At 38.0% G+C, this 26,134-nt stretch overlaps 4 protein-coding genes across 7 annotated transcripts in view; 2 read left to right on the top strand and 2 right to left on the bottom strand.

Annotated features, from left to right (window-relative positions):
- The window catches only part of prkdc (protein kinase, DNA-activated, catalytic subunit), a 34,080-nt gene extending 31,405 nt beyond the window's left edge, over positions 1–2,675 (top strand). The window contains 9 exon segments of the mRNA XM_051899234.1: positions 60–127; positions 211–431; positions 527–619; positions 739–819; positions 943–1,014; positions 1,116–1,317; positions 1,506–1,694; positions 1,913–2,052; positions 2,207–2,675. Of these exon segments, the coding sequence (XP_051755194.1) occupies positions 60–127; positions 211–431; positions 527–619; positions 739–819; positions 943–1,014; positions 1,116–1,317; positions 1,506–1,694; positions 1,913–2,052; positions 2,207–2,411 (1,271 nt within the window). The 3' untranslated portion in view covers positions 2,412–2,675.
- A 623-nt stretch (positions 2,676–3,298) lies between these two features.
- Positions 3,299–11,527, bottom strand: garem (GRB2 associated, regulator of MAPK1). Of its 2 annotated transcripts, none has more exons than XM_051899253.1 (6): positions 10,874–11,527; positions 9,737–9,877; positions 8,956–9,086; positions 6,262–7,437; positions 5,192–5,361; positions 3,299–5,082 (listed from the first exon to the last, which is right to left on the bottom strand). In XM_051899253.1, the coding sequence occupies exons 1-6, from the start codon at positions 10,992–10,994 to the stop codon at positions 4,236–4,238; spliced, it is 2,586 nt and encodes an 861-aa protein (XP_051755213.1). In that variant the 5' UTR covers positions 10,995–11,527; the 3' UTR covers positions 3,299–4,235. The 2 variants fall into 2 exon arrangements, with proteins under 2 accessions (XP_051755213.1, XP_051755215.1); XM_051899255.1 differs by lacking the exon at positions 10,874–11,527 and adding an exon at positions 10,150–10,838.
- A 418-nt stretch (positions 11,528–11,945) lies between these two features.
- Positions 11,946–22,430, top strand: ncf2 (neutrophil cytosolic factor 2). The gene is made up of 14 exons (XM_051899259.1): positions 11,946–12,242; positions 12,433–12,515; positions 13,218–13,326; positions 13,584–13,718; positions 14,308–14,415; positions 14,580–14,639; positions 14,782–14,825; positions 19,959–20,100; positions 20,843–20,911; positions 21,073–21,168; positions 21,359–21,510; positions 21,595–21,706; positions 21,898–22,006; positions 22,096–22,430. Exons 1-14 carry the CDS (start codon positions 11,967–11,969, stop codon positions 22,191–22,193), a joined length of 1,593 nt encoding a protein of 530 aa, XP_051755219.1. The 5' UTR covers positions 11,946–11,966; the 3' UTR covers positions 22,194–22,430.
- Positions 22,340–25,981, bottom strand: dph2 (diphthamide biosynthesis 2). 3 transcript variants are annotated; one of them, XM_051899261.1, is made up of 7 exons: positions 25,789–25,981; positions 25,169–25,350; positions 24,960–25,072; positions 24,551–24,771; positions 23,351–24,034; positions 22,987–23,181; positions 22,340–22,870 (listed from the first exon to the last, which is right to left on the bottom strand). In XM_051899261.1, exons 2-7 carry the CDS (start codon positions 25,319–25,321, stop codon positions 22,713–22,715), a joined length of 1,524 nt encoding a protein of 507 aa, XP_051755221.1. In that variant the 5' UTR covers positions 25,322–25,350; positions 25,789–25,981; the 3' UTR covers positions 22,340–22,712. The 3 variants fall into 3 exon arrangements, with proteins under 3 accessions (XP_051755221.1, XP_051755220.1, XP_051755222.1); XM_051899260.1 differs by having other exon boundaries at positions 25,785–25,969; XM_051899262.1 differs by lacking the exon at positions 25,789–25,981 and adding an exon at positions 25,629–25,765.
- Positions 25,982–26,134: the final 153 nt, after the last annotated feature.

Below are 26,134 nucleotides of genomic sequence, written 5' to 3'. Positions count from 1 at the left end.
TTTAATGAAGTTCTGAATGTAGCATAAGTGTTTGTCTGGTTCTGGTCTTTCCTCTACAGGTCAATATGATGGCAAATCAAAGCCTTTGCCTGAATATCATGCAAAGATCACAGGTTTCGATGAAAGGGTACGAGGAATAATGTTCTTATTATTAGATGTAATTTTGACATGATTGTTTCAGTGTAGTACAGTTCATCTTCTCAACCTTAGGTAAAGGTTATGACATCCATTCGACGGCCGAAGCGTATCATCATACGGGGAGATGACGAGCGGGATTATCCGTTCCTAGTGAAGGGCGGGGAGGACCTGCGGCAGGACCAGCGCATTGAGCAGCTCTTTGGCGTGATGAACATGATTCTCAGTCAGGACACTGCCTGTTCTCAGCGGAGCCTGGCACTCCGCACTTACCAGGTCATTCCCATCACCAGCAGGTACTAGGATGGGCTTCTCTTGACTCAACTTGTGTGCTTTTTTTTTTTTTTTTTTTTTTTAAGGGTTATTAACAAATGTCTGCTGACATTTACAGGATCGGCCTGATTGAGTGGATGGAGAACACTTGCACTCTGAAAGACTTTCTCTCCAGCAGAAGGACTGAGCAGGAGCAGAGGACAATCATGAAGTGAATATTTATTCCTTTTCCTCAGCAAATAAAGCAAGGTTTCTTCTTTCATACCTTGCAGGTCAACTGGTACTCTGCATTGAATGAATCAAGTGTTACTTTGTTGTATTGTATTTTAGGCCCAATGATTTCTATGACGACTGGATCAGCAAAGTTGCTGGGAAGGTTGACGGCATTAGACGATATGCTGAATTGTACAAGTAAGTCGTCAGTTCATTTGACCACTTGTCATGGGTCAGTGCGACTCAGTATATTACAATGGCTTTAAAACATGACATGTCATTGTATACATAATATTAATACTTAATGCGTTTACACTACAGGAAAGCAAAACGTGTGGACACTGTGAACAACTTTAGGAGACTTGAGCAGATGGTGCCTGATGACTTGTTAAAGTATGCCATCACTCTGCATTATACATTGTTCAAATGTAACACTGATGGTATTTGTCCCAATTCTAAAAAGATTTAATGATGGCGTGAATGCTTGTTTTCAGGCGTGCTTTTGTGAGGATGAGTACCACACCAGAAGCCTTCCTTGCGTTACGGTCCCATTTCAGCAGCTCTCATGCTGTGCTCTGCATCAGTCATTGGATTCTGGGCATTGGTGATCGGCATCTATCTAACTTCATGATCAACACAGAGACGGGCGGCATGATCGGCATCGACTTCGGTCATGCTTTTGGATCAGCCACACAGGTGGATTTTTTTTTGTCTAGTGTTCATTAGTATGTTTGACTGACAGACAGTACAATGATTCTGTAAGGTGACAGAAGCACAGCTACAAATAGTTACTGTACTAATTTAGAGATAAAAGATTGATGAACAGCTTGACTTGATGGTTCAGTTAGATTTGAGGACAATAACTTGTTACATGTTGCATGTAGTTCCTTCCAGTGCCTGAACTGATGCCATTTAGACTGACACGGCAGTTTATGAACTTGATGCGACCCATGGCCGAGTCTGGCCTCATCCAGAGTGTGATGGTACACTCACTGCGAGCCTTCAGAGATGACCCAGACCTGCTGCTCAACACCATGGATGTGTTTGTGAAGGAGCCTTCACTGGACTGGAAGGTAGAACTCAAAGCAGATTTTAAGCCTGCAGAAACAAATAGCTTTCTTTCCTTATTGCCACATAGCCCTCAATGTAATCATCGAAGTGTTCTGTCCTCAATGTAGACCTGTTTCACATTTTCCATTTTCTAGTTTCCCCACTTAAGAGTTGATGTCTATAACAAGCTTAGACATTATTGAATCAGTGAAATATAACACCATTATTCCTCATGCTCCAGAACTTTGAGCTGAAGCAGCTGAAGAAAGGAGGTACCTGGACAGAGAGTGTGGACACCAAAGAAATAAACTGGTTCCCTCTACAGAAGGTCAGCTTTGCTCGCAGGAAGCTAGAGGGAGCCAATCCCTCGGTTATAACAAGGTAGGTCTAACCACAAAACTCTGAACTTATTTTTGTGGATTTCTGGCAAATAAACATGACTGTTTTAAACATTTACTTTGGCAGCATATTATGATGCTTTGTAATTAAGTTCAACCACTTGTATTAAATTAATGTTGATTGGTTAATGTTCTAGTGAGGAGATTTGTCTCGGATTTGAGAAGACTCCGGAGTATAAGGGCTTGTTGGCTGTTGCTCGAGGCGAAGAACAACACAACATACGAGCTCGACACAATGAGAAAGATCTGAGTGTTGAAGATCAGGTAGATTGCTTGCTCGATCAAGCAACTGACCCTAATATATTGGGCAGGGTGTGGGTAGGATGGGAACCATGGATTTGAACCAAATAGTGGATGACATAATGAAGTCCAGGTAGATGTTTTTTGTATTTTTCAAAATTTTGTAAACCTTTTCTCTCAGTGTGAAGACAAGGCTTTCAGAACCACAGCTACTGTCAAACGACTGTTTTTATAGCAATGTTCAGTTATATTGCATAATGTAATAAGATTACACTATACAGATGTGATGTTTATGAAGGAAAAACTGTAGCACACAGGTGTCAATTTCTATTGCACTGCATTAAAGGCATCCAGTCGTCAAATAAACATCTGTGCCATTGTCAACTTTGTCATAAGTCAAAGTGTATGAACTGATATGAAAGGGTGAGTTCATCCTCTTCACTTTTATCACATCAGCATTTATTAATCACTGGGGTAAAAATGATGGTGCTGGGAGCATTTTCATTTACAGTGAGAAAGTGACATAACCACTAACATAAGTTGTTTGGCGTGTTACAACTTGGTTAAGGATATTATTTTGAATGGGGTGCAAATATTAGTTCTTATTATACTACGGGGCTGTTGCATGAAACAGATTGGTTGACAAATGTTCAAAGGTGTGCAATGCGATGCACATTCTCAGGTAACTCACACGCTTAATCTTTCTCTTTACAGTTTTTTTCAACTGCTTACATGTTCAAAACTTTGCCTCTTTTTTTTCAAAACTTTACACACAAAATGCCTCACATCTCTTGCAAAATGAAGCACTGCATTCAAACACATCTTAAAAGCAAACATTTGTCTTATGCAAAAATAGAATATTATGGCAAAGGTGTTTGCAACATATTTCATACACACAGTTATTCAAATCCTAAAGCTCTTCTTTCATTTTTGTACAAGATTAAAAGTAACTGGCAGAGATATTGAAAAATTCCCGGTTAACACGAAAGCAAGATTGAAACCAAACTATTTATTTTTTTACTGTAAGCATTTGTGGCTGTGAATACAGTATTACACAGTATGAAAGAAAAATACATCAACCATGCGTAGTTGGACAGAAACAATGGTTGTGTTAGAAAAAGGAAATCAAGAAACTTCCTGTTAGATTTGTGTTACATGGAGAATTGTGTGTCGTTTCATGAAATTGAAAACTGAGTTGAAGGCCAAGAATTAGTGTATGGTTTTGCAAATTTGGTGTGTGGTTCTGGTATTTGAGTGTCAGGTTTCAGAAATTGTGATTTTGTGTGTGATAAGCAGTTGAAAAAAACTGTAATAACTCCATTAGTCTGCTATCAATGGCTCAAACCTCCATTAGCTCTAAAATTATGTTTTGGAATTAGCAACAGAGGTGTGGAATGAGATGCATAAGAAATTAGTCCTACACATGAGCATTTTAAGGACAAAAACCTGACAAATGTCTTGAGGTGTAGTAACCATAGTATCAGCGGAATAATTCAACGGCCCGTCATCAATTTTTCCTTACATATGGTAAAACAAAAAGTTATATTTGTTAAAGTAAAGAAATTACCCAATCGATTGTCAATCATCTTTATTGATCAACAACAAAAGAAACTTAGGCCACAGTTGGATTGGGTCAGAATACCTTCAGGTTTTTCAAAGGCTTTGGGTTAGAGCAAATAAAGTCTGTTGTGCAGGTACCGTAAGGTCAGAGAGATTACAGAGATGGGTACAGGTTAATACACAAAGCAATCAATATATAGATTTATATACATGTATATATTAAACAGAATGGCTATTAAAATCATTACAAGACTGCATAGCATTGAGATACAAAACTGTCTAATGCAATACTGAAGGCCCATATTTGCTGCTGCATCACTGCAGCACATTACATGTTTTGCTCTAGACTGGCTTACTTGTTCAGCCTTACATTTTGGGCCTCCAGCCATTAATAAACTGCATGAGTTTCTTCACTTGAAGTTTGCTAAGCTTAAAGTCTTCTGACAGAATCTCCTCTGTTAGCTGCAGGAGCAAATTTCCATCAATTTTTTCTTGCACAAACAAAGAGACAACATCATCTGCCAAACCAATAAACCGTAGTGACTTAGAAACCTCCTCAATGGAGATACCTGATAGATTACTTGGTGGTTGCCAAGACAAGCCTGTAGCTACAGGACAGGAAATGGAGAACACATCTGTAGTGCCGTGATGCTCTCTTTCAAGCAAGCAGCTTTTGGACTCAAGTTCCAGAACGTCCACATCAGCCGTGGCTGTAATAGCACACTCTGCATCTTTCTTTGTATCGTTACATTTAGGGGTTCTTGGAGGCAAGATAGGGCAGGACTGGCTTTGATTAGTGTTACATTCCTCTGTTGATTTGTCTCTGGACATTTCCATGGTGTAGCTGGTGGACTTGGTGCAAAACTGGGCAGACTGGGAAAACTTTTGGGCCTTGGAGGCCACAGCACTCCCATCACAATTTGCTTGCCAGTCTAACAAGCCTGAGGGACAAGCCTTAGGAGTACCAGGGGTCCTCTTCCGAGGATAACTGGAGTAACTCCGGCAGTGAAACGACGTGAAGTCCTCACCTTTAGACGAGTCACCCACGCAGAAATCGTTAGGCCAGGAAAGGCGGGAGAAAGAGGCATCTACCGAAGGACTGAGGCAAGGGAGAGGCTTGGAGCCTTCATTGGCATCTGGTCTGATCCAGTTACATGGGTAACATGCATGGTTCTGATCATCTGATTCACTCTGAGATTCACCCTCTCCACTTCTATTGAGAGATGGAGAACAGGGAAGGGAAAAGAGGATCGTTCAGTCATAAGTAGTGCAGTTCATAAAAACTAATGTCCATTTGTCAATCAAAACAATGCATAACTCACATGTTGTGTAAGCCGGACGAGTAATAGGATAGTGTTGGGCTTGGGGAGCGGGTATCTGTCTGACGTGGCTTGGCAGGAGGGTATGGCACTGTGGCACTGCTTGAGCCTGCCTGCTTGGAGCTCCTTGGTGGAATCGGTGGAGCATTCAACAATCGGCACTCCTCCTTCACCTGCAAAGGTGACAAAAAAAAAAAAAAAAAAACTGTAATGGCTCTAAAATGTGAATATTACAATTATATTATTAGGGGAGTGAACAGATACAGATTTCTTGAGACAGACTACAAATTTATCAACAAGGCCTTGAAAACATGAAATTTTAACCTTTGTTCCTACTTGGAAAATAATTAGACCTTCATTGAATGACCAACAGAGTACACAAATAAGTCACTATGTAAGCACAGAATAAACTTTGCCTCGTCTCTGAGTGTGGAACCTGCAAACAGCCTTAAAATCATGGATTGTTTGATCAGGTGTATCAAATGTAAACTTTATATTCAGGGTTTCCACTCTTTTTGAGTAATGACTTTTCCAGTCTTTTGTTTTACTGAATAAGGATTTTTAGAAATTAAACCAAAAGAACTGACTCAAAAGAACAATTCACTCACAAATCAACATTGCTTGCAAGCAAATTTAACTCTACATTGTTTTCCATGACCATCTGAACGCAGATATTTGCTACAGGCTATCAAAAATAATATACACTACGGTTTAAAAGTTTGGGGTCGGTAAAATTCTTTAAATGTTTTTGAAAGAAGTCTCTTATGCCCCCCAAAGCTGCATTTATTTGATCAAAAATACAGTAAAAACATTAATATTGTGAAATACCATTCCTATTTAATGTTTTCTATTTGAATACATTTTAAAATGTAATTTATTCCTGTGATGGCAAAGCTGAATTTTCAGCAGCCATTACTCCAGTATTCACATGATCATGAACAATATAAAAGAACCAAAAAAAAAAAAAACATTTTCGACCAAACATTTGTACAGTAGCATAGATTTGTTCAAATGTTGAATAAAAATTCATTTTTTAAACAGACTTAAGATTAAACTAGTAAAAATGAACTCACAGCTTCAGACTTTGGAGGCACCGGAGGTGGAGGTAGATTGACATCTGTGCCAAACAGTGCACTTGTAGGACCTGCTGTGGAGAATGGCAGTACAGTCGTGCAGCCAGAGACTGTAGAGTTTCCCCGGACACCCTCAGTGTGGTCTAGCACAGGTCCAGGATTCTTAACATGATCCATCCAAAGCTCCTCGTATGGCACATCTGGTTTAAGGGAGCCTGAAGAACTCTCCAGCAGTTCAGGAAGCAGATAATCTGCATCCGGTGGTTCTACTGGCCCATAATCTCCACATAAGCTAACGCAACCCTGAAGATTCACCTCGCTGTTCCCATGGAGATTGTTTCCGTAGACACAGACAGACAGGCGATGAAATGACTGTGTCAGTTCATCTCGGGCTGAGCTTAGAGAGCTTGGCAAATGCACATGTGAGGGGCAGCCATTGCTCCCGCTTCCACTGCTGTTGCAGATTCCCGTTCCACCGGCGCTACTTTTTTTCGGGCTCTTTCCATCCTCGATCCAGTCCACCCGCACGTCTCGGACTGCCCTAGAGTAGTCGTCAATGTCGAACTGCTCCTGGCAGTAAGCAAACCAGCGGTGGACCACTGTCTCCAGCCAGGCTTCTCCTTGAAGCAGCCCTTCAGGCACCAGTAAACGTGGCAGTGCTGTAGGCACGTGCAAGGGGAAGTGCACTGGCAGTATTTTGTTCGAACGTAACACACAACACACCACCACTGTCTTAGTCTGGATGTTGACTAGCTTGTATCGATGGCCTTCGCGGATCAAATGGAGGTCATGCGGATTACGTGGCGGGCTGCTGGGCACCATGACATTCACAGGTAACCTGGTCTTCTCCACGATTGTGCGAATAGTGTGTTCACCTTCCTGCATCTGCAGCTCCAGTGGGGAGCAGGTACTGAAGCGACCGCGGCACTGGAAAGGCAGGCTGATGCTCTCATTGGTGCGGTGGTTCATGCAGATAAGGCAGGGCATCTTTCCACGGCCAAGCTTACTGATGGAGTTAAGCTTGCCGATGCGCTTTAAGATAGTGTTGAAACGTGATTTTTCTCGCGATGTTTTGGCATAGAGGATCTCAGCCTGGCCCATTAGTGTCAGCTCATCCCCAGTGCTCAGTGTGATGTTGTAGACTTCCGTGTCCTCATTGGATTCTCCTGATGCCATCTAGGAGAAAAAGCAATTTGAACAGATCACTGAAAAAAAAAAATGTAGTCAAATAATGCTTGTCATACAGAAGACCTTTGACTGCCACAAATCTTAAAGGGTTAGTTCACCCAAAAATGACAATTATGTCATGAATTACTCACCCTCATGGCGTTCTAAACCCCATAAGACCTTCGTTCCTCTTTGGAACACAAATTAAGATATTTTTGATGAAATCCGAGAGCTCTCTGACTCCTCCATAGACAACAATTTAATTACCACTGTCAAGGCCCAGAAAGGTACTAAAGAATCGTTAAAATAGTTCACGTGACTACAGTGGTTCAACCTTAATTTTATGAAGCAACAAGAATACTTTTTGTGTGCAAACAAAAATAACGACTTTATTCAACAATCTCTTCTCTTCCCTGTCAGTCTCCTACTCAGTTGAAGCAGTAAGCACAGTGCAGCGCTTCCGGGTTCTACGTCATAACGCCAGCACAGTATTGGCCGACGCCGTTTCACGACACATGCGTGTGATGCTGACGCAGGAGCCGGCCAATAATTATTACAGCGCTGCACCGTGCTTACTGCGTAGGAGACTGACACAAAGGTCTTGCGGGTTTGGAACAACATGAGGGTGAGTAATTATTGACAGAATTTTCATTTTTGGGTGAGCTAAGCCTTCAAAATTAAGGCAAATCAATGTTGAACAGATATACATTTCAAATTACAAATACAATGCCTGAGAATCCATTCTGATAAAGGTCTGAATCAAAAAGAGTAGCTGCGTTTACATGGACCCAAATAATCCGATTGTAATCGGACTAGCACAGTCGGAATGAAAATGTCACATGTAACCACGTCAATCGGAATGAATTGGCCAAATCTGATTAAAATTTCATTCGGGTTGTAAGGGGTGGTTTAAAACTTTTCTAATCTGATAAAGAGGACATGTAAACACTTTATAACTGAAACTGGAAAGTACTGTGCATGTGAAATGATATAGAAATGGCGTAATGACATATGACATGAGGGACATACTGTTGTTGTTGTTGAATGAAGTGTCATTCTAAAATTCTCCTTCCACTCATCATCTGTGAAGTGGAGCAGGAAAACGTCCTACCAGTCCTTGTTTCGGACTTTATCCACAGACACCTTGTTTTGAGCATGGGAAAGGGGCGTTTTTACTGCTTGATACACATAAGCAGCATGACACAACGGTTCATGTGCTCATCGTCTCATAATTAGTACCCGAAATAAATATTCAGTCTGCTCTTTTAAACAAAGAAAAGAAGAAATTTAGGAAAACAGTCTGCACAAACAGCGGGAAACTCTCTATATTCATGCAGTGTGTGCATGGAAAAAAAAACAATTCCGATTTGAAGCTTGTGACAAACCCACACATCAACCCAATCACTTTATTTAGCGTTCATGTTAACACTATGTCCGGTTTCATCAATCGGAATGATTTCATTGCGACTAAAACAAAAAGTGTCCATGTAAATGTAGCTAGTGGCTGCTATGAGCATAAAACCAGACCTTGACATTGAAGGTTATTTCCTCCATGACATAAACTCGCTCAGGGAATGCTTTGGCCACTTCCTCCACGCTGTTGAAGTACTGCACAGGCTCCTTAATGTCCCTGTCCTGCTCCAGCAGCTTAAACTGGCCTGAGACATACAGTAAAACAGAGGAATTATGAAACGTCATGACAATAAGGCATTAGCATTGAGTCAATATGTTCATTGTTTCAGTAACATAAACATCCAATATATAATTTCAAATAGATTGGATTTCTAGTTGCCAAGACATTTCCACTTAAAGTGAAGAAATAAATTAAATCAATTTGGGCATATTAAACAACTCCCATTTAGATTTGGATATCATTAATTGATATAACTGTTTAATTTTTATTCCTTGAACTGAAATAAAAACAATATTTTGCCAAATTATATACAGGTCAAAACACTGCAACAGTGAAAGAAGTAGGAAAATAGACAGTTAACTAGGTCTGTATGAAACAATTCCAGGGTTTTTAAATTCAAAAGAAGGTCTTGTTTCCTTTAAGTGGCCAACTGACCCTCTCCATAGCCAGAGGAATGTCAATATGAAGAGACCAATTAGCTAATGAACTTCCAACCAAAAGCAGATGAGAAATACAACAGCATTCTGTCTTAATAAATAGCAATAAAACAGTGTATCCTAGCAGACTAACTTTTATTTCCTTTGACTTTCTTATGGAAATACACATAAGGTGTTAGAAAGAACAAGACGTTTCTTCAAACAGTACATGCTGCACTACAACAACTGAGTGGCTTACCCTCATAATGGACAGGGATCTCGATTTTCGGTCCGATGACATAATGGCCCTCCTCTAGGCTATGGGCGGTAATTGTGGTCCACTGCCGGCATGAATGAATCAAGAGGTAGTCATTTTCTCTCAGCCCTTCCACCGATTCCCCTGAGGTGAAACACAATATGACATCAGTATGGAACAGTGACCTTAATAGTGTTTCGTTTTATCAAAAATGTAAAAAAAAAAAAAAAAAAAAATCACAGCAAAGCAATTTGCTTAAGTGGTGCTTAAGGATATAAGTCCACAATAAAACAGATCTAAAGAACAGCTGTTGCAAAAAAACAAGAAGGTCATAATTTACTCTACTTATATAATGTCAATAAAGTATTTGTAAGAAGAGCATTCAATAAACTAATCTAAGAAGTGAGATGAGTTACTTTTGTGTGCCTTTAGCTCCGTCGTACCCAAAGAGCGCACAAGGGTTCAGTTAGTGAGTCTGATTATAATGCCCTAGTTCCCATAATGATAATGATCTAGTTCCCCTGATATTACGACTTCCTCCATCTTTACACACAGCACTGAGCTCAGCTCACACACAACAACATTTAGAGTTTACATTTTAAGCACTTAAAACGCTGATAAATAAACAACTCCATTAAGCCTATATTACTAGTGCTTCACACATTTTAATTTCTTCAGTATAAAAAGCACCTCGCACCTAAAGTTTCAGAATTGAGGAAGTTGCGGAGATTGTGGTCTAGTTCGAAAAAAACCAAGGAGTTTTGAAGTAGATAATAAAAATGAAATGTTATAAGGTCGGTGTTTGACTGCATGCAATCTGTTATTTAACTCTCTGGCCTCTGGCTAATGTGCGTTAGCCTGCTAACATCCATGCCTCTCTTTTCCGCGTTTTATTTGGCTGTTTGGTCTTTAACTGATTCAGAACAACTAAAAATGCATCACTTTTAATGTCGACCGTGTACGCGATGTCGGTAGAGCCCCCGGTTTAAAGGCATTCCGCTGTGTGTGTTATTGGAGTGAAGGCTCTCGTTAGCCTAGCGCGCGAAGCGGCTAATTATTGGAATTCCACAGGAGCGCGCCCGCCCACGCGCAGCTGCCGCTGTTGCACACAACACCAACACAACTCAGGACAAATCTTACCGCTGTCCAACTTCACAATCTGTGGTAGTCTGTAGGCACTGACAAGTCTGTCCAAAGGTAGTGTCGTCGTACTCCACGTTACATCTTTCAAACTGTTGTACAGCATTGATCCAAGGTCCATGTTAGCTTACTAACATCAGCACGTTAACCCACCGCAGCATGCATCTGCAGTGAAGAACGGCTCTTTCATGGAGAAAGCTTCGTTAGATGTCCTTTTGTTGACTCAAAGGCAGTCGCGGATTGTAAGTGATGCCATGTCAGCCGACTGTCTATTTACACTGACAGGAAATGCCATGTATCACATACCGTAGCGAACTCGGAGCTGGAGTGGCTATTTCCTCTTCCCAGTAGCTCCAGCGGTTGCTCAGGCAACCAGCCATGGTTGTACCTTGTGGTTTTTTAATTGAATTTCAAAAATACAAAACAATTCAGTAGGTTCTTAAAACATTTAACAAACAACGTAAATACAAACTAGGACGCTATAGTACCTAGGCTACATTAAAAAAAAAAAAAATTCAAGGGCATCAGAAACGTATATTTAACAGACCGTTTTGGGGATTTTTTAAATTGTATAGATTCAAAATAATTTCAAGGGCTGTTTGGAAATGAAAAAATAAAAATAAAATAAAAATAGGGATTTGAGTCACACCACACTACCTAAATCTCTACAGACTATTTAACTTTTCAAATATTTATAATAAAAAAAATTTCATAATAGTGCAATTCTCTTAACTGGACTCCAAAATAACTAACAAAAAAGATCATGTTCTTGGTATGGTATCATGATATGTATGATATCATTATTATGATAACATGGCATCATGCTAATATTTTTACATCTGATACAATCAATGTACCATGATGCCACAGCTTTTTTATTATTATTTTTTTTTTTGTATAGAGACAAAACATGGTTCACACCTAAAAGCATAACAAAATAAGAGCCTGCTACCTTTTGTTAGATTAACTTATTCATAATTATGCCTTACTAACACCAAAAAAGTGAACTTACTCAAATGGCAAGTGAGGAAACAGCAAATAAAGAAGCAAGTGACATGTGGAGCTGAACACTTCCTCTCTCTCAGAGCAGGGGATGGGCTTGTTCTCTAAGAAAACTTTCAGATTTTCTCTGCTGGGCTCACAACAGAGAAGAACAGCATTCATTTGTTCATTGCTAATAGTCTTCTTAGGGAGCATGTCATTTGTAAGCACTCTCCGTCAGTGGGACGAGGCCGTGGCTTGTGTGGAGCAAAGAGACCCAGACTCTGCTCTCAGGATATTCCTCAACATCGAGGAGAAAAACTCCAAGATCGCCTTCAACATTGGCTGTCTTTATTTGAACAACAATGAGTTAGATGAAGCTGAAAAGGTACAGTTACCGGGCAGATTCAGTGTTTTATACTACTTAAGAAAACAGAAATTAGAATACTATGCTCTTTGAATTATGATTTGAAAATGTTTTTGCTACTTTAAAAAAAAAGTTTGTGGCTGTAAAAAAAGGGAAGTAAAAGTGGTTTCACTCTTTATGGGGAACTTTTGTTTCTGTTATACATCTTAAGGCATTTGATGGAAGTATTGGCAAAGATGAACACCTGGCTGTGGCCTTTTTTCAGAGAGGAGTTACATTCTACAAAAAGGAAAGGTAAGGCCATTACCATCTCTTCATGAATTTGGAAAATTAAGAAATATTGTATGCTTTAAAAGATAATGCAATATACTAAATAATACATTTCCATAAATGGGAAACCAGTTCTTATTCTCAATATACTGCAATATATGCAATGACCATGTATGGCTATATACAGTATTGATACATATCAAAAAAAAAAACAAAAAAAAAAGGAATGAAGATGAAGAAACTGCATGAAGTTTTTACATGTAATAGCTTTATTGAAACACTCAATTTCTCTTTCAAGAGTTAACACTTGGGTTTACATAAAGTTTTATATTCATATATACATATCACTTTATTGTTTGCATAGTTACACATTTCATATATGAAAATATGTGTGATTGTATATAAGAAAAAAGTGTTTACTGAAAACAAATATTAAAAGTTTTGGATGTCTTGTTAAAGTCATGGCAACATGGTAGGTGGAAAATGAGATTTGTGCTTTATGTACTATTTATAAATAAAAATACATGGATATCACAATATATATTTTCCTCATAACTGAGTACATATATTGCACATATGTTCCCATATAAATGTGAATATATATATATATATATATTTAATGATCATTCATATATATAATTTGCATAAGGGACAACCCACCACATTCTGTTTGTCTTGATGAAATGTCCTGACACTTAATTAAAATGTTCATAATTGTATCTACAGGTTTGAAGAGTCTCTTCTAGATTTCCAACAGGCATTTAAGCAGTTAAGAGGAAATCAACTAATAGATTACAAGCCTCTGGGATTGAGATATAAACTGTATGCTTGTGAGGTAAGACAAGAGCTGTGCCATGCATTGAACAATGTGCATAGAGTCTTGTTTTTCACCTTTATTGTTTTTATACACTAATAGATGTGATGTTAATGACACATGATTTATTCCAAGTGATTAACTTGATGACATTTAACATTACTTTATGGGTGTTGGCAAGGCTCTTCCCCATAATGTTAAAGCTGAACCCAAGAGTTGAATCGACAAGCTCCCAGTCCATTCTCTGATGCAGTTGTTTTGTCCCATGTAACATTTAGGTGCTGCACAACATAGGGCTGGTACAGGCTCAGTTGGGAAAATGGGAGGGAGCTCAAGAGAACCTTCTTACTGCTCTGAACCTGAGGGCAGATGCCAAATTCAGCCATATTGACCATGCTCTGGATGCCATACTGGTCTGTAACTGCTAAAGTTTTCCACTTAACATTTATCAGTACTATCATTTTAACCAAAATTCATATTAAAATGAAAATTACAGATAGAAATGCAGATTTATAAAGTTGCCACCCTAAATGGATGAACTGAATAAATTGCACACTGAATGCACTTTTTTTCCCAATGATATAAAGCTAGTTCTGAAGTTTTATCTCAAATCTAAATGCATGATCTTATATGTTTTGTTGTTCTTTTGTAACATATTGCAGTTTCTAAGTAAACATTAGCCAAATTTGGCGTTGCATAATTAGTGGTTCTAGTTAGTATTTGTGGGAAGTTGTGTAAGATGCAGGAAGGACAAAATTCACAAGACAGATGAAGTCATGCTTCATCAGTGTGAATGTGTCATTCTTTGTAGGCATTTTAATGACAAATTAAAATTACATATTTTTAAAACTGTTGCATCAGGATACTCTTATTTTAATTAAAAAAAAAAAAAAAAAAAAAAACACGCTGCTGAGCATAGTGCGACACAGCATGAATTGTATGCTGTGGTTGTCTTGATGCATTGTTTTAAAATGTCTACATATTGTGATTTCCTCTTTCCAGAAGCAGAAGCTCTTTCCTCTGGTAGAGATTCGAGCAGGGCTGCTGTTCAAACCCAATAAGAACTATGTGGCAGAGCTAGAGAAAAGAGACTATCTTGGAAAGGCCAAGGTACCCACCATCCTATTATCAAATTAATACAATGTGCAATCACTAAAACTTATGTACAGTTACTGAAATTATCCCTTTTCTATTTGAACATTAAATTAGACAAAACTGATTAAGACTACTGTTTTTTATTGTATTTATTTATTTATTTTTATTTTTTTCCGTAGGTTGTATCTTCTATTGTACCCGCAGATGAGTTTTCTGGTTTTGCTCCACTTCAGCCTCAAGTAAGTAGTATTGTTAACAAGTGAGTCAAGTAAGTAATGAAGTTAACAGTGGTATGAATTAAGAATAACAGAGAGAGTTTTAAAGATATTTTAATGCTCAAAACGGTTATTTTAATGACCACTTAATTTGTCTATTGTTTAGGTTGACAATGTTCCATCTACACCAAAAGTCCAAGAAGTACTAAGGTAAAACTAGTCATGTTCAAAATGAAGAACATTATTTAAAGCATATTAACCTCTAACTCTCTAAAACTTAAATATATATATATGCAGTTTGTGGAGTTTTTGTATTGTTTTGTTGTGTGTATATAAAGTGTCTGGGATAGTTCACCCAAAAATGAAAATCCTGTCATCATTTACTTACCCTCAAGTTGTTCCAAAACTGCATGAATGTCTCTCTTCTGCTGAACACATATGAAGATATTTCGAAGAATGCGGGTAACCAAACAGTTGACGGTAGCCATTGACTTCCATAGTATGACAAAAATCTCGTCATACTATCTCGTCATATTTCGAAGAATGCGGGTAACCAAACAATTGACGGTAGCCATTGACTTCCATAGTATGAAAAAAATACTATGGAAGTCAGTGGCTACAAGGAACTGTTTGGTTACCCGTATTCTTCGAAATATCTTCATATGTGTTCAGCAGAAGTAAGAAATGGTTACAGGTTTAGCAGGGCTCTCAAGTTTTATCAAAAGTTTGGAGTGAGATTACATCTGTTAGGGGAGGAGCCACTCAAATATTTGCAGCAGCGGCCATTCGGCCCCACCCAATTCTCTCAAGTTTTTGCTAGCAGTTCAATTTTACCTATTGTTCATAATTGACCAGCACAAATAGAAATGATGCTGCTTGTTGACTGAAGTGCCTGTTCTTTGGCCTGATGCCCTTTACGTTTTATATGCCTGTTCACATCTGAGTTCTCCTGTCTACAAACTGATCACCAGTAGTAGGAGCTGGTGGTGCCTATGGTAATGAATAGTCATTTGGTTGACCACTCACTTTTAAAAGTACACCTGGTGGCTGCTCCACTTAATGCTTTCTTCTTCTTCCCTCTTCTTCCCTGTCTTGTCCACTGTCTCCTCTATGGTCTCTTCTACTTTCTCCCCAACTCTCTCCCTTACTGTCTTCTCCTCCGTCTCTGCCTCCACCTCTGATCTGGCAACCTTTTTAGGGGGCTGACCCTTTTTCGCTGACATCTTTGAAATAAACAAATGCAATGATAAATGTATGCATTGCCAAGATATTAAACATTACTGAAATGATAGCCAGAGCTCTCTGCTTTGAGATGTAGTCTTAACATAGCCGAAAAGAATATTAATACAGTAGAATTTGAAATAAAATAATGAAATACATCTCTAGTACTTTCCTTACTTTCAGGTACCCAAACTAAGCTAAAGCTTCTGGTTGCAAAGCAGTTGGGAGAGTTTTTGACTGCATCAATAATAATTAGAATTTGGCTTTGTTCAGTCAGTTTTATTTGATTACGAGATTTCATTGATTGTCAGTTTTCAATGATGGTTGTTTTTCTTCTGTTAGGAGATTTCAAAGACAGTCAGTTTTGTTCCATTACAACATTTCAATGATGGTCGTCATTTCAATGTTTTGTGACGAGATTTTAATGACAGTCAGTTTTCAGTGTCAGTTTTGTTCTTTTACGAGATTTCAATAATAGTCGGTTTTGCTGGGTTATAAGATTTCAATAATGGCTGTTTTTTTTTTCATTATGAGATTTCAATGACAGTCTGCTTTGTTCCTTACGAGATTTCAGTGTTGGCCAGTTTTATTCCGTTATGAGATTTCAATGACAGTCGAATTTGAAATGATTCAAACTGTTGGTTTTGTTTTGTGACGAGATTTCAAAGATGGTCGGTTTTCAGTGTCGGTTTTGTTCCATTAGGGTATTTGAATGACGGTCTGTTTTGTTCAGTTATAATATTTCAATGATGGTTGGTTTTGTTTCTTTTGTTCTTTTACAAATTTCAAAGACATTTGGTTTTGTTTCGTTAGGAGATTTCAGTGGTGGTCAGTTTTGTTCCTTTAAGAGATCTCAATAGCTGTCAGTTTTGTTTCTTTGTGAGATTTCAAAGACAATCAATTTTGTTTCATTACAGGATCTCAATGACAGTCAGTTTTGTTCCTTTGTGAGATTTCAATGACGGTTGGTTTTGTTTCATTACAAGATTTTAAAAACTGTTGGTTTTCAGTGTCGGTTTTATTTGGTTACAAGATTTCAATGACAGTTAATTATTTCTGTTACGAGATTTCAATGATGATCAGCTTTACTCCATTATGAGATTTCAACGGTCGGTTTAGTTTTGTTAAGAGATTTCAATGATGGTCGGTTTTGTTCCTTTATGAGATTTCAATGATTGTCAGTTTTGTTCCTTTGTTACTTTACGAGATTTCAAAGACAGTTGGTTTTGTTTAATTGCGAAATTTCAATGATGGTTCGTTTTGTTCCTTTACTAGATCTCAATGACAGTCAGTTTTGTTCCTTTACGAGATCTCAATGGTTGACGGTTTTGTTTTCTTATGAGATTTCAATGACGTTTGGTTCTGTTCCGCTTTGAGATTCCAATGATGGTCGGTTTTGTTCGGTTACGGGATCTCGTTTGGTTCTGTTCCACTTCGAGATCTCAATGACTGCTGGTTTTGTTCCGTTATGAGATTTCAATGATGGTTGAATTTGAAACAGTTCAAACTGTGTTTTGTTTGTCATTTCAATGATTGTCAGTTTTATTCAATGACGAGATTTCAACGATGGTCGGTTTTGTTCTATTACAAGATTTAAATGATGGTCGGTTTTGTTCCTTTATGAGATTTCAATGACAGTCGATTTTGAAATAGTTCAAATGGTCAGTTTTGTTCTATTACGAGATCTCGATGATGGTTCGTTTTTTTCCATTACAAGATTTCAAAGACAGTTGGTTCTGTTCCACTTCGAGATCTCAATGACTGCTGGTTTTGTTCCGTTATGAGATTTCAATGATGGTTGAATTTGAAACAGTTCAAACTGTGTTTTGTTTGTCATTTCAATGATTGTCAGTTTTATTCAATGACGAGAATTCAAAGATGGCCAGTTTTGTTTCATTATGAGATTACAATGATGGTCGATTTTGTTCCCTTGAGAGATTTCAATGACAGTCTGTTGAGATTTCATTACTGGTCGGGTTTATTTTGTAATGAGATCTCAATGATGGCTGTTTTTTTTTCTTTATGAGATCTCATACAAGATTACAGGTTTTGTTTTGTTATGAGATTTCAATGACAGTAGGTTTTTTCTTCCTTTGCAAGGTTTCAAAGACAGACGGTTTTGTTTCCATTACAAGATTTCAATGATGGCCAGCTTTGTTTCGTTGTAAGATTTCAATGATGGTTAATTTTGTTCCTTTGAGAGATTTTAAAGACAGTCGGTTTTGTTTTATTGAGACATTTCAATGACGGTCAGTTTTATTCTGTGATGAGATCTCAATGATGGATGTTTTTTTCTTTACAAAATCTCAATGACTGATAGTTTTATTTGATTACAAGATCTCAATGATGGTCAGTTTTGTTCAGCTTTTCAAGTATCTTTCCAACCATAGACCCTCTTACGTAGAAGCATAAATTTCAACAATGGTGACATGCCACAATGCATTCTATAATAGACTATTATTAAGTTTAAATTAACTGCATTACATCTACATGAAAAAACTAACAAAAAAAACAAACAAAAAACAATTAGACTACTAGATGATGACACAACCTCTTCATCATCAAGTTTTCAACATCACCTGACCACATTTTCCCTTGCTATTTTTTTTGCTACAGCTAACTCAATTTCAGCAGCAAGAGAAAAACTAACACTAAAGGTATGTTTACACGATAATGATGTACTTAAAATGGAAAAGTTATTTCTTTGTACAGGTGACAATGTTATCAAAAATCCCCATTCACATGGATTCGTGCAAACGAGGGATTGTTTTTGCCACAGGGTTATACCCCTTATTTTTTGGGGTTTATTTTAACACTTAATTCAGTACAGTTTATGGTAACTGTACTGGGGCATTGAACAGTATGTAAGGTGCTGTATGAACTATTTTATACCAGAGTTACACCCCTTATACAGTATAGCTTATTGTGGCTGTATTTGGGAATTAAGACCCGCCAGCCTCTCAAATACCTCTTCTCTCAGCTTTCTAGTCTTTTAGGAGACCTACCATCCAGATATAGACCAGGCTTATTGTTCTAAGATGAAACACAAAGACATCAAGAATCAGCACATGAATCTCAACAATGGTGACAATCAAAAGTGTCATGCCGCAATGCTGGGAACAACAGTACAAAACTCCCAGCATGCATCACAGCATGAATAAATTATGCAGCTGAATTGTACTGTTATTTTCTTTAACTGTAAGCTTTTATTTTTTGCTGTGGTTTTTGTTCTTTCTTTTAGTAGTTTTTTGTGATGTCCAGAGTTGATCTGATTGTCTGAATATTTTGTTGTCACCATTGTTGAGATTCATACACTGACCGCTCATATCTGTTTGTCATTGTAGTTTAGTGTTATTTGCTTGTTTGTTTTTTTTTTTTTTTTAATCTTCAACTTTCTAAGTGATTTCAGCAATACAGTATGATCTCATAAAACAGGGATTGTAATTTAGCTGTATTAATGGCAAAACACAATTATTATTTTCAAATGACATCAGTGATTCAGGATATTTCACTATGATTATAAATCATCATCTGATCCCGTTTCAACTTTTTTGCTACTGCAAATGTGTTTGACAAACGCAGTCACAGCAGCCAGATAAGACAAACATATAAGAGTTAAGAGCCCAACTAATGGAAACACCAATCACCATTATGAAACAAACATGAGCGTTAAACTTCTGTAGATGAATGACAGAAATAAAGTCAATCTGGTTAGTAATATGTGAAGCTGTAATGCTGTTTTTGGAGTTGATTAATCCTCCTCTGCTGAGATATGGAGAGATTTAATGTCTTCTTTTATCTTCAGTTGATTTCACATAAAGCTGTGGCTGAAGTCAATTGTAGCTCTTGTGTTTCTGTTTGTCTCTTTTTTTCTGTTTTCTTCTTTTCTTCAGTGATTCTGCTTGGTAACTGGCTTGTTAATGCTAAATGTAGATGATTCTATAAATAATATATAAAGATTTTGTAGCCCCAAACCCTCCACCCCCGACCACACCATCCCCCTTGAATTTTTTTTTTTTTTTTTTTTTTTACAATTTTACCTCTAGGTTTAGAACAACTTGAGGGTGAGTAAATGATGAACTATCCATTTAAGACAGTAAATGTAAATGTCATAATCAACAGGGTATTTGAAGGTGAGCCGCACACTGTTCTCTATGAGTTTTTTCCTGAGACCAAAGAAGAGCTGGCTGTGTTGCCTGGAAACATTGTCTTTGTTCTTCAGAAAGGAGCAGACAACTGGGCATCTGTTGTTTTCAATGAGAAGGTACATTTTTGGTAAATTATCATAAAGGGCAGTGCAATGAGAACTGACATGAGAGCTGGAGTTTAATGTCAAAAGAACATTCCAGCGGCATGCTAAGATAATCAACATACACTCACCGGCCATTTTAATAGGTACACCTGTTCAACTCAAATCAGCCAATCACATGGCAGCAACTCAATGCAATTAGGCTTGTAGACATGGTCAAGATGATCTTCTGAAGTTCAAACTGAGCATCAGAAGAGGAAAGGTGATTTAAGTGACTTTGAACATGGCATGGTTGTTGTCGTCCATCCCTTTATGAACACAGTGCACCCATTTTCTGATGGCTACTTCCAGCAGGATAACACACCATGTAACAAAGCTCAAATCATCTCAAACTGGTTTCCTGGACATGATAATGAGTTCACTATACTCAAACAGCCTGCACAGTTACCAGATCTTAATCCAATAGAGCACTATTGGGATGTGGTGGAACAGGAGATTCACATCATAGATGCGCAGCCGACAAATCTGCAGCACCTGCGTGATTTTATCATGTCAATACGGACCAAAATCTCTGAGGAATGTTTCCAGCACTTTGTTGAATCTATGCCTCCAAGAATCAATTCAGTTCTAAATGCAAAAGGGTCCAACCCAGTACTAGCAAGGTGCACCTAATAAAGTGTCCGGTGAGTGTATGTTCAAAGCAGAGAGAATAATTCCCTATTTTGTTTAATTTTTTTTGTTTTCTGACTATTTTCAGCGAGGTCTTGTACCTTATAATTTCCTCGAACCATTGGATATTGTTACAATGACATCAAAACCAATGCAGGTAATTGCCTTTTGAACTCTATATAGATTTATAACTCAAACCACTTAGATGTTGTAGTTAAAATCCATGTTAGCTGATTCTGTCCTCCAGAAGCTACTCACATTTGATTGAGCAAAATACTTTTTTTGTCCTACATTATAAAAACTGTCAACCTCTTATAGATTGAACCAGTAAATGATGATATACCAGCTCCACCAAGAAGAGCGCCACCTAGTAGACCAGTGGGTACAGAAGGCCTGAAAACTGTGAATGCAGAGGTTCAGTATTTCATTACTTACAACATAATCACAGTCTATTAACTGTAACCTGAAATCAACTAACATTAAACTATCAAACAATGCTTACATAACATATCAAAAAGCCTATTTTAGATATAGGCATTTTGTTTGTGGCAGATTGATTATTATTAATATAATTATTTCTCAAGCTCCACTATATTCCTTACAGACTAGTAACACTAGTGAATTCTCAGGCTGCGTTGTGAAAGTACACTTTCAGTTCACCATAGCAATCAGTATTTCACCTGGACAACCATATGGAGTCATTCTTCAGATGATCAGCTCTAAACTTAAGCTGCCTGCGTCAACATTAACTTTACGGTAACTATACCAGTTGTAACATTCCCATCACTGTATTCAAATATTTTAGGGGGGAAAAAAATGTAGTTGTAATGTACCTTTCAGTTATGCCAAGAAAGGCTTGGATGAGAGAGTGATTATTGAGGACTCTGAAATGGAGGCTGTGTGGAATAGCGTGAAGGATGGCCGTCTTACGCTGTGGTGTTCAGTGACAGAGGTAAAGTACAACAGCTTGACTCCTCTACTCTCACACAGGATCAAATGACAGCATAATATAGCTTAGATATGTAACTGCTGAGTGTACACTACACCTTACAAATAGTAATATCAAAATAACACCGCTTTGTCTTAAATTTCTTTTACCCCAAAATTTCTTTTCTGGCCCTTCTCAAAACTGCTGTCTGAAAGGATAAACGTGTGCCACATGAGAAAGTAGTAGCTCTTTACTCTTATGACTCTACTACCCCAGAAGATTTGGTTTTCAAACAGGGAAACGTCATCACAGTTCTCTCAAAAGGTAGGAAGTAATTCACTAATATGGACATAAAATACAGTATGAAATAAGGCATTCTTGAGATGAATTTCTGATTTTTCTTTCATTTTCAGTCAATGACGAGTGGCTTGAGGGTCAGTGCAATGGGAAGATTGGCATATTCCCATCAACCTTTGTTAAAGCACTTAATGGGGATCAGCAATGTGATTGAATGTTAATTTACACATATTTGGCATGCTTAAATTTACAGTATTTTCAGATTTTTTTTTTTTTTTTTTTACATGTATATTGTTAAACTAAACTTCACTATCCCACTTTGTTTGTGTAGTATGTCATACTACACTTAACATATTGATGTAATATTTTGATAAAGGCAGAAGAAAGAGTTTTATTCTGTTTGAATAATATTAAAAACAAGACAACATTAAAGCACATTTGACATCTGTTAGATTTTTCTTCTATTATTCAACTTGCTTTCTATAGCTTGTTACCGTATTGGTAGCACAATAGAACTTCACATTCATATATTTAACCAATATTATTATATTTACCTTCCTTGATATTTGACCAGCAGCAAAAGAAACACCATTATCAAGAGACTTAAAACATGTCCCCAAAAGATGTATTATTACCGACAATTAAATCCTTTTCAATATACTGATGTGATTCATGTGATGTGAGTGTGAAAGTAGTCCTTTGATTTATGTGACAGTCCAATAGTAAATGAGTGTTATGATTTTTGAGGAGATGTTAAAGCATCTTTATTACCCACACCCTCCTCCTCATAAGCGATTGCAATGCCTCTCCGTCCCTCCGCAGCTTTCACCACTGGCGTCTGCCCCAGATTGGGCTCCAGCCCCTGCCAACTACGGCCAGCCAAAAATGATGCTGCAAAACAAAAAGATCAGGATCATATTCTGTATTTGCATAAATCAAACTTTTTCTTAAAAAAGTGGCAGAATTACTACCGCAACTACTGTTCAGCATGGCCTCAGACTCTATACCTGCAGTGTTAGTATTGGCCACAGTGAGAGTCTGATTCCTGGGCACAAGTGAAGAAGACTCTGATGTGCCATTTATTATCTCAGATGAGGAGGTGGAACAGGCTCGCAGAGCTCCTGTGATGAGAGAGACATCTGTGGTCTCTTCTTCAGTGTTAGACTGGTTTGGTTCAGGGAAAACCACATAACTGCTTCCACCTATAATACAGGTTTCTTATTAGATGCTCAGAATGATACCATATATGAACACTGACATCATTCAAAGCCCATGTTCTTAGTATGAATATTTTAAGCAACACAATATCAATATCACAATGCTTTTATAGTGCTCTATAGGATGATTTGTTAAAATGATGAAATATCATACCAGGCAGTAAATCTCTGAAGTCTGTGACATATTCTCCAGTCCACTCTCTTTGCTTATTGCAAGCCAACTCCATCTCAAAGGGAGTCACCACAGGTCTGTAGAATTCACTTGAATCCAGCAGTGAGTTCTCTGGACAGGCAACTAGCACATAAACATCAATTTCCAAGAAGTTGGCAAGCTTGGGAACATTGATCTTTCCCATTGCAAACATATAACTCTTCTTGCCTGCTTTGTGAATAATGTCTTTCAGCTGCTCTATGATGGTCAGGTAATTGGCGACACCCAAGGTGCCCACCAAAATGCCGACCACACTGGCATCTTTAGCCCGCTCAATAGCATAATAGCGTTTCATCAGTGCTTTGTTGATTTTAACCGATTCCACACGCCCTGTGCACGTTTCTGGATTGAATGAGCTGAAGGCACAATGGTTCCAGGTCATCATGAAGTTTGTCAAAGTCAAGCCTTCGTGGCCAATGTAAAACATACTGTAATCATCAATACTCTGCCCCTTTTTTACACTAAACTGTCTGCCAAATTTAAAAATGACTCTATCATCCTGTGAATCCAAGTGATCACTGTCCACACAGCTTTCCTGTATCAGTTCAGCACCGCAGGAATGATCCGTTTTTAGAAGAGATACTGCAACATTGGGGTACATATCACACAAAAGCGTCCTGAGGTCACCTGAGGAGAGATTAAAAACATTTACACACAACATTCACAATGGTATTAAATCAGAGGTCCAAACCTGCTCCTACAGACTTTAGCTCCAATCCAAATTAATCGCACCTGAAGCAGCTCTATTTGAGGGGACAGCCATGTGTATATATACAATATCAAGTGCACTTATTTAATCCCACAATGCGCCGCTATAATGAGTGTACAACTGATGTACACTCAATGGCTAGATAAGTGGTTCTCAATCTTTTTTGTCAGATGAAACCATTAAATGTAAAATATTCACTTTATGTTGCTAACTCATTTTCATTCACTCCTTCAAGTGGACTATATTTGTGTACTGATAGGGAATAGTAAAAAGGAGACAATTTTGGATACAGCCCCAGAAACTTCAAGGCAGGTGCGTTGGGGAAGGTTGGAGCTAATCTCTGCAAGACACTCGGCCCCGAGCAGTAAGATTGGACACCCCTGCATTAAATGAACATAATTAAACGATAGCATAGGTTGAACAGTAACAATTACCTATAGCATGTGAATAGGTGACATCATACAGTATGATGACATGACTTTGGCAGTCAGGGTAAAGCTCTTTAAAGGCTGCAGCACACTGCTGGACATCTATAGGTCTTTTCCCAAACACATGCAGAAGAGGTAGTCGTCTGCATGGGCTGAGACAAGATGGCCCATAATGCACTATACAGTCTGCTCTTACATGTTCTGCTGCTACCTCATCAACACAACAGCTGAAAAGGAAATAAACAAATCTGGAAGTCAGAATTAGTCACACAATATTAACTGTGATCTTAGACTGAAAAAGTTTTGAAAAATGTTTTGAATTTTTACAATTTTTTACTTCATCAGAATGGTATGATACTCGGAACTTTTAGTGGTACTTACATCATGGTATTACATATGCTTTTAGGGTTCTTACCTGCCATAGGATGTATCACCTAAAATGAATGTCTTTGCTTTGGTTTCATTCTCTATTTCGGTAGAGACCCGGACGGCATCAGGAAGGAGTTCATCTGGCAACTGCAAGGCTACCTGTGATAAAAAAGGACAAACTGATGCCTTTAATAGATCAGTTGGACAAATAGTTTCAGTTAACATGACAGATGATTTCTAAAGATGTTGTCTTGCCTTCTGGAATTGATTACTAGTGACAAAATGACATGTCTCAGTTATTTGATACAGCTGCATCAAATTTCCAGCATGGCTGCTTGTTGTGACGGTGGGCACATTGACAGTGCGCTGAAGAACTGTCTCACTGTTGCTACTGAAAGCATCTGTCATCTTTCAGGAGATAGTTATGTACTTTGGGTCTGAAAAGAATGAGAGTTATAATTAAGTACTAAGCTCCATCACATTCTTCGTACTGCTGGAAAGAACAAACACAGCAAAGTAACTGTCCTTCCCCACAACAACAAACAATCGAATATTTAACTTTCATCCAACCATAAAAGTAGCTCGGTCCAGTATAAAAACAGGGTTTAACACTGTGATGAACCTGACATTCATATAAATGAATATTGACATTTATTAAAATATACAACTGATATGTCTCCCTCTCTTAAAGATACGATTTGTTTAGATTCATTACACAGTCTAATAAGTTGCACATTGAAGCCAGCTAGGAGTTGCCACAGAAACTGCTTGAAGCAGTTAAAACTAGCTGACCGCTGGATAGATGAATCTGATGCCTGCATTTGCGGCCACAAAAATGACATATAATTAACCACAACAAAACGTAACGTACCTACACAAAGATGAACATATATCAACTAATTCCCACGTGAAGTTGAGGAACACGGTACGCTCTTCTTCATCGTTCAGCGCCTGCTGCTGGAGTTCATCACACTGCCTTCTAGTGTACTGGAGAGATGTCAGTGACGGTGACAACTTTCACATTGACCTCTAAGAGCATGGACACAAAGAGGATTCAAAACGACTAAACTATTATTAATCAGAATAATATCATCATATTCACTTTGACTTTTGTTAAATCAGAATCATATTATCATAATTATCATACACTTTTTTTTTTGTACATCTTGTGCGTTTAAGTCCTCACCTCATGCTTTTAACATGAAATCATTTTAGTCACGT

The sequence above is a fragment of the Ctenopharyngodon idella genome, chromosome 7, assembly GCF_019924925.1.
Source record: "Ctenopharyngodon idella isolate HZGC_01 chromosome 7, HZGC01, whole genome shotgun sequence".
NCBI classification, from domain to species: domain Eukaryota; kingdom Metazoa; phylum Chordata; class Actinopteri; order Cypriniformes; family Xenocyprididae; genus Ctenopharyngodon; species Ctenopharyngodon idella.
Note: the sequence above shows the minus strand (reverse complement) of the source record. Positions and strands in the feature narration are given on the sequence as shown.

Coding starts and splice junctions, on each gene's coding strand:
- dph2 (XM_051899261.1), bottom strand. CDS start 25,321: ATGACAGATGCTTTCAGTAGCAACAGTGAGACAGTTCTTCAGCGCACT. Junction 24,772..24,959: donor GGTGATACATCCTATGGCAG/GTAAGAACCCTA, acceptor TTTCCTTTTCAG/CTGTTGTGTTGATGAGGTAG. Junction 23,182..23,350: donor CTTCAGAGATTTACTGCCTG/GTATGATATTTC, acceptor CCTGTATTATAG/GTGGAAGCAGTTATGTGGTT.
- ncf2 (XM_051899259.1), top strand. CDS start 11,967: ATGGGCTTGTTCTCTAAGAAAACTTTCAGATTTTCTCTGCTGGGCTCA. Junction 13,327..13,583: donor ATAAACTGTATGCTTGTGAG/GTAAGACAAGAG, acceptor TGTAACATTTAG/GTGCTGCACAACATAGGGCT. Junction 14,826..19,958: donor AAAGTCCAAGAAGTACTAAG/GTAAAACTAGTC, acceptor CATAATCAACAG/GGTATTTGAAGGTGAGCCGC.
- garem (XM_051899253.1), bottom strand. CDS start 10,994: ATGGACCTTGGATCAATGCTGTACAACAGTTTGAAAGATGTAACGTGG. Junction 7,438..8,955: donor AAATAACCTTCAATGTCAAG/GTCTGGTTTTAT, acceptor TTTTTCTCCTAG/ATGGCATCAGGAGAATCCAA. Junction 5,362..6,261: donor TGCCTCCAAAGTCTGAAGCT/GTGAGTTCATTT, acceptor TCACCTTTGCAG/GTGAAGGAGGAGTGCCGATT.